The following is a 10,916-nucleotide window of genomic DNA, read 5'->3' on the forward strand; positions in this document are numbered from 1 at the left end:
TCAACCTCCAATTCATTTCAAAATTTAGAAATTTCAAGGGGGCGCTGTTGAGTCGGGTCACTTTGGGCATTGTCGCGATCCCCATTTTATCAAATTTTTCACTGGACTGGTTGATCTGATGCCCGGTTTGGAGACTTTTCGTCGACATTTAGGCCCTCAAAATTGAGATTGTTTGTAAGGAAAGGAGCCAGTTACTTCGTTACAGGCTCGGGCCATATATTATTATGGCCTAGCTCCCTGACAAACCAGAAGGCCATGTTGGATTAAAATTGTGTAAATGCTGACTTCGCATTTTCGCTGACGTGGCATTTGAATGAACTCCTCTGAAGGCGCTTCACCCACAGGGCTAAAAATCACCGTACATCATCTAGAGAAGTGGAACATCTAAAGTTATCCAATTTATTCTGATAACTGTCATGGTTTACATGCAGCGAAGCTGCAAATTTCAATCAAAATTTATTTTAAGGGTCAGTCCATATGAAATCAGCCGCCCTCTCCTATGATCCAGCTCAGATTTGAGTGGGAAAAAAATTGTAAAAAATTTCTAAAATGACCAAATGGAAGAATATAAAATTTGGGGCCATGCCCACTTTTTTGGAAGCCTTAAGTTTCGTTTCTGCAAAACATAAACACGTGTCAAAGCTGCATTAAACACATTTTAATCTGAAACAGGCTGATGTGGCTCTACACTGGTTCTGGTTTATATGTTGTAAAATTGAGTTTATTTATGCAGATTAGTAATAGTAATAATAATGATGATAATTTTAACATAAAAATGTTAATGATTAATTGAAAATTAATTCTCCCGATGATCGATTAAGAAATTTTAATCGAATGCCTGTCTCTAGTATAAATAAAATTATTAACAACTATACTCACATCTGTTCGTTTTACTTTTCATGTCCTCAATTTCTTTGTGTTGAGCTGAAATCTTCTCTATTTGAGCTTGTTGAAATGTCTCTGTGGTGTAACTGCAAGATAAACTCTTGGTCTTCAGTCTGTTTAAATAATCCAGCAGCTGAGGGACCTGCTGTTGGTCTCTGGGGTTGAATATAAAATATCCTCCTCCACAGCTCTGACACAGCTCCTGGATGTCTGTGTCTCCTTTGACAAACTGAAGCACAGCTGGAGCAGTGGGCTCTGAATGAATGAACAGAATCACAGTGAAGAGACGGACTCGAGAGCTGAGTGTGTCCTGGATGATCTTCAGCTCGGCCTTGTCTTCATCAGTGAGCGGAGCCACCGGTAGAACCAGGATGAAGACATGGACGCCCTCGGAAGCACAGAGGGAGATGCACTGGAGGCACTGCTGCATCACTGTCTCCAGAGGTTTTCCAGACAGAACCGGCAGCTCCACCAGAGACACACGACGCCCACAGACCTCTCCCTCATGTTTAACACACTGCTCTGTGCTACTCACTGCAGGGAGCTCTGCTCGCCCTAAAATGGACTCAGCTGCTGAGGTCTTCTCTGTTCTGCTCCCTCCAAAAAGAACCAGGTTCAGAGAGGGTTTCTGCTCCACAGTGAGGGTAAGGAATGATGCTTTATTTTGATCTACAATTCTCTTGAGAGAATCAATCAAGTGTTTGTGGTTTCCATCAAACATGTTGTAGAATCTTCCTCCACAATCACTAATGAGCTTTGAAACACTGAGGGTGATCTGGCGCTTGTGTGTGAGAACCACCATGGAGTGTTTAAAGGCACCTGGACCAAACAGACTCAGGATGAAGGTCAGAGTTTTCCTGTTGTTTTCAGTGAAGTTTGAAGGCTTCACCAGCAGCAGCAGGACGTTGGGTCCAGGAAAACACTGATACACACATTTCTTCATTTCTTCTCTCACAGTTTCCACAGACAGACTGAACAGGTCTGGGGTCTTCACTACCACTGGTGTTTTTTCTTTCCAAATCTTAGCAGCAATAAAGTTTTGTTGTGTTGGTGAATCAAAATTCTCATTGATTTTCTGATTGAATAAAATTTAACATTTTTGTTTTTTTGTCATCACTTTTTCCAATCAGAACAATCCTGAGTGCAGAGTCTGAAAAAAAAAAGTTCAATCACATTAGACATCAGTGCTGAGGGAAACATTTAAGTATTTTGTTTAGTCCACTGATAATGGGATGATTAACTGTGATGCTGAGAATGATCATAGGGAAGATTAACATTTTTTCAAAATGACTTACCAGAACCAGTACCAGAACGTGACATCTTGACTATGTTAATTCCTGTGAAAAATGAAATATTTACTTAAATGAAACATATGAATGTTTATAACCTAAATCAACAGTCAGTGCAGTTACCTTTTTTAAATGTAGTAAGAATGAGGCCTTCTCTTTCTTTGGTCTGATGAGCCGCTGGAGAAGCATCCTCATATATATCATGGATAATATGTTTTTCATCATTCTCTTTAAGTATCTGAACTATTTTAGTCAAGAGCTCTTCACGTACTTCAGAGATCATATTTGTTTCAAGGCTCTTCACCCACTGATATCTGTATTTGCACTTTTTAATCATATCTTTCAGAGGGGGAGGAGTCACATAATCCTGCATTACACTTGTCTCTTTTGTTGCTGTCAGCAGAACCAGTGAATGTTGGAAGCTCTGCTCACTGAAGTTCCTCAGGACTGACTGTAGTCTGATGTTGTGTTGCTCAGTGAAGTCTTCAGGCTGTAGAACCAGCAGGAACACATGAGGACCAGGGTCACAGACGTCTGCTATGTCTCTGACTAACTCTATCTGTTCATCTGCAGTGAGGTCGAGCTGGAGCAGGTCTGGACAGTTGATCACTGAGATCTTCTTGTCTTGGAGTTTCCTGTTGTTTGTCTGTTGGGCTTTCAGGTTCATTCTTTGCATCAAACACAACCACATTCAGTAACAGGTTTCCCACAGAGCTCCTCTGATCCCAGCCGCTCCCCAGAATCACCACCCTCAGCTCAGACACTGGAAATACACAAGAAACAAAACATAATTAATTAAGTACTAATTATTTAACTTGTCCATTTTCATTAAAAAAAAAAAAAAAGAAAAAAAAAGTGGGTCTGGGACAAATAGCAAAAGTCCCTGAAATGTTCAGAAATAATAACGTATATACATTTAAGCAAATTCTGATTTAAGGAATGCTAAAAACCAAATTAATTCTGTAATAGAGGACTATATATTGCATTTATCTGAGATTGTTCATTTATCTCTCAAGTCTCCTTGTGTGCACTTGTGTACACTCACATGTGCCTGCGTGAGAAAAGAGCACTACTCCACATGTTCAACCGGCAGTGAGCCCAGTGTTGTCAGATTGGGAGGGTTTCTCTTGACTACATTGGGCAGGCATATAATATTTGGGCTACTTTCAACAAGTTTGGGCGTTTTTTTATTTTCACACCAATCAACGTGATACACAATAATACAAAGAACTGTATGGGACTTTCACTCCTGTCCAGTCTTATGGAGGTGAGCTCCGGCCTGTGGACAAATGAATGGACATCCATTATGTTCAGACGTCCCCGGTGTTCAGCTGTTGCACAGATTCAATTCTTCGATGTAGAAGTAGGCAGGCTGTGTGTTTGTCAGCTGTTCTTGCGGTTCCCGAGGCTATACTACTCTTCTCTCCAATTTATGTCTCTCTTTTTTAATTTATGTCTCTCTTTTTTAATTTTAATCTTCATGATTATTTATGTTTTGATTTGTTTTTATTAGGATTTTAATGTATTTCTTATTCTGTAAAGCACTTTGAATTACTTTGTGTACGAATTGTGCTATACAAATAAACTTGCCTTGCCTTGCCTATAGCCGACCACTGATAATATTCATTTTTATGCGTGATGAAAACACTGTTCTACATTTTACATAATATGTTTTACATAATATGTTTTCTCAATTCTGGCAATGTTTTTTTTTTTAAAGACAATAGATTATGTTACAACATGTTTTTGGAAAAATTAGGCTAAATTAAATTTTTTTCTTTGATAAATGAAAATACAGTTTTATATTTAACATGTTTTCTCAATCCTGGCAATATTTTTAAAAAGCCCAATAATGCATTACATGTTTAAGCGGGTTTTCAAACGTGACTGGGTGGAAATCACTAAACCCAATCTGGCAACACTGAGTGAGCTACTGGTAAAGGCTAATCTGTGTCTCTGTTCATGAGCAAGATCGATTAGTCTGTATTTTTACAATATGATCTTTTTAAAAAATTTTAATAGTTAAACGTGCCTAAAAGTTAGCTTGATAAGATTTATCTTAGCTTTGTCCTAAGCCCTCGATAGCACCGCTCTGATTAGTCAGAACTGCACATTTCTGACATTAAACATTGGGAGGCGTAAGACCAGTATTCAGTAGGGTTACAAACCATCCCCTGGAAAACGGAATCGTCCCATATTCAGAAACAAAAGTACGCGTTCTGTATTGAGCTGAAAAGTGACGCACTTAGTCCCGTATTACCGTGAGAATCAAAAATAGTGTGTAGTCAACGGAATGACCCTTTATAAGAAAATTTACAGCAAACATATTCTCAGCCTCTCCTGCTCTGTGACCAATGAGCTGACAGCACACTCACATCATGTTCATGATCTCATTGGTCGAGGTTGCTTAGCTCTGAGCTCCGGCCCGGCCGCGGGCTCCGAGCTCCGGTTCCCGGGTTTTTCTCTTTCTTTCTTTTCTTTCTTTCAAGCATCCAAATAGAGGCGTCCAGTGATTTTTGTGACGCTGCGGTCTCGCTTATATATGCTGTGACAGGGGTATTCGCGAAGGCCTGGAAGAAAAATTGTGATTGGTCCATTTCCATTCTATTATATTAACCCTTTGTTCCCATGAAATATTAGGCCATGTTTATAACAATGATCAAGAATGACTCCAAAGGAGCTACAAGACGCTGCAGTACATCCAGAAAGTTGCAGCTCGGGTCCTGACTCGAACTAGGAAGTACGAGCACATAAGTCCTGTGCTCAGGTCTCTGCACTGCCCCCTGTGGCTCAGAGATTTTAAAGCGGCTCTGCTTGTACAAGTCTCTCCATGGCCGAGCACCAAAAGTCCATCTGTGACATGTGTGTCATAAACCATCTCGCACTCTGAGGAGCTCAGGACCGCCTCTGCTGGTGCCAGAGTCAGATTTCAGTTTCACGCAGCCAAACCTGGAACAGTCTAACATTGAGACAGAATATCTTCTTTGACTCTGTTGAAGCCAGGCTCAAAAAGGTTCTGTTTACCAATCGTTTCGTCATCCGCACTCTTCTCTCAAATGTATTAAAATGTCTCCTCTCTTTTTTCATATTGCTTTAATTTATGATGATTATTGATGTTTGATTTTTTATTGTGATTTTAATGTTTTTCTTATTCTGTAAAGCACTTTGAATTGCTTTGTGTACAAATTGTGTTACAAATAAACTTGACTTGCCTTGCCTAATCACTGAATAAAAAATATTGAAAAAAATATATTAGCAGTGGCAGCTGGTCAATAGAGGGCACAAGTTAGGGGGTTATTTTTCCTGTACAGATGTCGAGATATATATTGTATATCAATATATAGCAAAATATATCAAGATATATTTTTTGATCCATATCGCCCAGCCCTAATCACAGGTGTCTTCAAACTTGTCCTCATTCAGTCTGCCTGTTTAAACATGACATGTGTCATTGTGCTGTTTGGAGACATGATGGAGACAACACTGAACTTGAATCAGAGAAAGAGAAGAAGAGAACTGTGTCAGGAGACTAGAAAGAAAATGATGGACAAGCAGGTTAAAGATAAAGGCCATAAGACCATCTCCAAGCAGCTTGATGTTCCTGTGGTTACAGTTGCACATGTTCTTCACAAGTTTAAGGTCCACAGGACTGTAGCCAACCTCCCTGGATGCGTCTGCAAGCGGAAAACTTATGACAAATTGAAAAGATGGATCATACGAATGGAACCAAAGAACAACCTCCAAACAAATTAAATGTGAACTTGAAGGGCAAGGTACATGAGTGTCAGACTGCACAATCCATCACTGTTTGAGCCAAAGTGGACTTCATGTGAGGACACCACTGTTGAGAGCAAGTCATAAAAAAGTGAGACTGGAACTTGTCACAATGCATATGGACTAGCCACAAAGCTTCTGGGAGAATGTTCTTTGTCCAGATGAGACGAAACTGGAGCTCTCTGGCAAGACACATCAGCTCAGACGCAAAAATGAAGCAGATCAAGAAAAGAACACTATCTCTACTGTGAAGCCTGGAGGAGGTTTGGTCATGTTCTGGGGCTGTTTTGCTGCATTTGGCACAGGGTGTCTTGAATCTGTGCAAGATACAATGAAATCTTAAAACTATCAAGGTATTTTGGAACGAAATGTGTTGCCTAGTGTCAGAAAGCTTGGTCTCAGGCATGGGCCATGGGACTTCCAACAGGATAATGACCCAAAACACACAGCTAAAAACACACAAGAAAAACATTGGACTGTTCTGAAGTGTTCTTCTGTGAGCCCAGATCTCAATCTCATCTGTGAAAGGAACTGAAACATGCGCCTGGAGAAGGCACCCTTCAAACCAGAGACAACAAGAACAGTTTGCTCATGTGGAGTGGGTCAAAATACCTGTTGACCAGAGCAGAAGTCTCATTGACAGTGACTGAAATCATTTGTTTGCAGAGTTTGCCTCAAAAGGGCATGTAAAAAAAATATTAAGTTAATGGTACTATCATTTTTGTCCAGGCCAGTTTCATTATTTTATTTTTTCTAATAATTCTGTTGAACCACAGGTGAAAATCAGTCTTTGATTTTTGTTGGACAATTTTTAGTAAATTTTGATGTATTATTGCTTTTTTAGTTTCAAGTTATTTCAGTGAATATTGTTGATTTTTCTTTCATTACCAGAGGGGTACCAACAATTTTGAACACTTCTGTATGTTTAAGTCATCTTGCTGACAACACAACTCTCTTTTTAAACGATTGTTCTCAGGTAAACTATGCTATTAACCAATTAACCACATTTTCCTTGGCTTCAGGACTCATATTAAACCTTTCCAAATGTGAACTATTCCCCATCAAATCTTGTAATGCCTTACAAATATGAGGAATTCCTGTGACATAAAAAGTGAAATACATGTGTGTTACTATTATGAAAGAAGGAGACAAAAGACAATGTGAAAACTTTAACCCTCAAACTAAATTTAATATGTGGCTTCAAAGGGACTTATCGATCTCTGGTAGAATTCTACTGTCCAAACCCGAAGGGCTTTCTACTCTAGTTGATGGCAGCTCTGCCTTTGATGTAAGGGCACAAGTAGATGAAATTGTGTATGTGTGAGTGTGTGTGTGTGTGTGTGCGTGTGTGTGTGTTGAACTTAATCCTAACAAAATTCCATATATATTGCTGTAAATTTTAGTCAGAAACCCAAATTTGTTGTATTTCAGTCCCTCTTTTAGTAATTCTCTAAATTATTGTACAAATCCCAAAGCCATAAAAACAAAAGCACTTTGTTTGGAATTTGAAATATAAAATACGAATGTATTATTTATTATTTTTTGTTTTTCTACATTTGTATAATGCATATTTGCGTGTAATGAAGATGTTGTGAATGCTGAGCCCTTCTTGAGCTGTGTTATTATTTGTACTATTGTATATTGTACTGTATATTTGAAAAAAAAAAAAAAGTATTCAGTAGGTACCATGTGCAGTAGTGTTCTCCTCTCAAAGCCAAATCAAGACAGCTCTAATCTAGCAGTAACCTAACCAGTTTTATTATAAATCCATGCCTTTTTCTTGTCAAGCTTATTCACGCTAGTGCTAAACAGGAGGTAGCTTTACAAAATAAAAGTACACCATGAAAAAACCCAAAGTTATTTGGCGAAGTATCAAATAAAATGCAATGAGTGACTGCTTTTAAAAAAGCAAAAATATGCAGGGTTATTTAGAAGTAGGATATTCTGTTATATATTTTTTATTTACTTACTGAAAGGTGGTAAAAATGGTAAACTATTGCTGCGCTTCCGTGGAACATCTGCAAATACAAAACAAAACAGTCAGAACATACAGATCTGTTACTAATGATGTTGCACCTTTTTAGAGTTGTTTTTGTATGTTATTATTTATTTCCTTTTTTGCATAGGTGTGATGATCTTACAACTACAGAGAGGCTTTGTAGTACACGTATGTTGTATTTGGTCTGTTTTGTACTTGTTTTGTATGTGTACATATCTAAATGTTTGCTCTTGCACTAGCTTCCTTTTGTTTTAGTTCACCATTATGCATGTGAAACACTTTGGGCAGATGTTGTTGTAAATGTGTAATAAAGTAATTAAACTGACTTCTAACATCACTGTGACCATGTGTTTCTGTAATAACATCCCCTCTATATGATCTACCATGGGGTCTATGTATCTGAAGCCTTATCACTACAATATAGACAAATCCTGCGAAACACAGAAGTAGTAAGAAAGTAGCAGAAGTAGTAGCGTGTTGGTCCCGTAGCCGTAGTTGCTCAAATTTTAGCCAAAGTCCTTCTATATTTCCATGTTGTGGTAAGAATTCGCTGCTTGTGAGAACCTGACGACATCCTTCAACGTGATGACCTCCTCTGCGATGGTGCGCAGAATCTAGCCAATCCACCTGGACTGCAGATAAGTCTGCCCTTCTATCAGGGCCCTGTAATTTTGACTCTCATCGCATGCCAGCCGATTAATAAAATAATCCTGAACACCTGTAAGAACATTTATTTTACTGGTACAACTGGTCATGTTTTGTTCCCAAGGTGTCCACAAAGCGTGATCGGGTGATGGCTGCATTTAGCTCTGTGGGGCGTGGAGCTCTGCACCGGTCCTTTCACCCCCGGTCACCCAATGGACAATGCGGACGCACCTCCGAGCCCGTCCCGACAGTGATCCTTGGTTCAGTTCTGGTTTAGACCTGTTTTAATCCTGTTTTAGTCCTGTTTTAGTCCCATTTTAGTCCTAGTTCAGTCCTGGTTTAGTCCTCCTGGTACAGTCCTGGGTTATTCCTGGTTCAGTCCGTGGCGTGTGTGGCACAAAAATGCAGCATCTCAATCAATGTTTTGCTCAATTCTCAATAAATAATGACTGTTAAGTGATGACAGTCAAATCACGTCTGTGAAAGCGTAACTGTTTCATTGCATTTCGTGACTGTAATTCTTTGACAGTTTGCTTTGATAATTTAAATTATTACTAATAATTTTTTTTTTAAAGTAAACTACTCTCATTTAATGTTATATTAAGAGAAAATCACATTTCACTAAGGCCATTAGTGGTAATGGCAATGGCAATTGTCTCCAGATTCAGGAACCCTAAGCAGGTGCCTACTTTTGCCTAATGGTGGCACCGCCTCTGCCTGCAGCAGTATATATGAGTCCAGAGAAAGCAAATCTTGGTATAATATTAACCGAAGGTGGGTGACCACCATTTCTCATCTTCAAATATTTGATCCCAGAATGAACAGCTCATTATTAAATGTGTGTCAGTGTCAAAAGTTTAGAATGAAATGTACTTGCCAAATCGAGCTGCCATGGTGTCAGAAGGGAAAATCACATCTGGAGGAAAAAAGCATGATGAGCAAAACTTCTAACAAAGGACTTTTATCGCCATGTTTCTTCTAGTCCTGTATCTTAGCTATGGTTCCCAAGAATAGACTTATTGTAGTATTTTAATCTTATCCAGTCGAGGAAGAGGCCTACTTGACCTACTTTTGTTTACTAGAAAAAAGCACTGACACTCCCAATCGATCTCAGTTTTCATCAGTTGTTCGTGGTAATTAGACTAATAACATTATCTGTATTTATCTAAACCTCATTTCTACGACCTCAGTCCAGCTATTACATGTAGAAGGTTTATTATAGATTTTTAGTTAATGGAAATAAAACTCACCGTCTGAATGTTTTACTGCGCCATAATCTTGAAGCGAAAGTAAAAACTTTCACCATCACTGAGCATGCGCAGTAGATGAACACACGTCTCTTCTTTTAAAATATCAACGAACAACTGAAGCCTTCAAGGGACGTTTGTAAAATATAACAAGGGGTGTTTCTCGTGCTCATGAATTAGTGTGCGTCTCTGTTAGAGCAGGTAGATCGTCCTAAGCGTCACATTTACGGCGTCAGAGTAGTAAATATATTCATTTCATCTCAATAAGTTAAAATGAATTAAAGCTCAAACTGTGGTCACTAGATGTCTACAGCATCTACCTGATTTAACAAGTACGTACCACAAATACCACAGTGACACACAGCACTGTGCTGATCAACTATATTCTATGATTTAAAAAAAAAAAAAAAAAAAAAAAAAAGTGAGACGGGGAAGTTTTGACTTTCACTTTATTGTGTAACATCAGCGCCACAAGGGGGCAGCACAACACTTACATATTCAATGTAAAAACACACGGGGAGAAACATGCAAACTCCTGTAAGAGTCAATCACAGGACCTGGCTTTGAAACAGGCTGTTTTATGGCAAAGTACAGATTAAATGGGAAATTTGGCTCTTACCCCCATCTGGGACATGACATCATCACGTGGTGTCATAGAATATGATTATGTGATAAAGTCCAACTTCTTTCAGTTGAGGCTCCTCACTAAAATAAAGCCCAACCTCCCACAGGCAGAGTTGGAAAAAGCTATTTATGCTTTTGTAACATCACACCTGGACTATTTTAATTCTTTGTATGTAGGTTTAGACCAGAACTCTGCAGTTCGTCTGTTGACAAATACTAAGAAACGTGAACACATTAAACCTGTGCTGTGGAACCTGCACTGGCTCCTTGTCTTATATCAGATACAATTTAACATGGTATTAATTGTTTTCAAATGTCTGTACTCCATGGGTCCAGTTTATCTGAGGGAGTTACTGCAGCTCTAAACTCCACCCAGAGCCCTGACATCAGCTGACCAGCTTCAGTTGGTTGTACCCAAAACTAATCTCAATACAAGAGGTGACAGAGGCTTTT

The 10,916-nt window shown here is 38.9% G+C and overlaps 1 protein-coding gene across 2 annotated transcripts; it reads right to left on the bottom strand.

Moving 5' to 3' along the window:
* Positions 1-57: 57 nt before the first annotated feature.
* LOC129410813 (GTPase IMAP family member 8-like) lies at positions 58-9,673 on the bottom strand. Of its 2 annotated transcripts, XM_055159692.1 has the most exons (5): positions 9,470-9,673; positions 7,919-7,966; positions 2,298-2,937; positions 2,181-2,222; positions 59-2,035 (listed from the first exon to the last, which is right to left on the bottom strand). In XM_055159692.1, exons 3-5 carry the CDS (start codon positions 2,863-2,865, stop codon positions 1,950-1,952), a joined length of 696 nt encoding a protein of 231 aa, XP_055015667.1. In that variant the 5' UTR covers positions 2,866-2,937; positions 7,919-7,966; positions 9,470-9,673; the 3' UTR covers positions 59-1,949. The 2 variants fall into 2 exon arrangements, with proteins under 2 accessions (XP_055015666.1, XP_055015667.1); XM_055159691.1 differs by lacking the exon at positions 9,470-9,673 and having other exon boundaries at positions 58-2,035; positions 7,919-7,970.
* Between the last annotated feature and the right edge of the window lie 1,243 nt (positions 9,674-10,916).

This window comes from Boleophthalmus pectinirostris, unplaced genomic scaffold (assembly GCF_026225935.1).
Source record: "Boleophthalmus pectinirostris isolate CB_2022bp ecotype Guang Dong unplaced genomic scaffold, ASM2622593v1 HiC_scaffold_2352, whole genome shotgun sequence".
Lineage (NCBI taxonomy): Eukaryota > Metazoa > Chordata > Actinopteri > Gobiiformes > Gobiidae > Boleophthalmus > Boleophthalmus pectinirostris.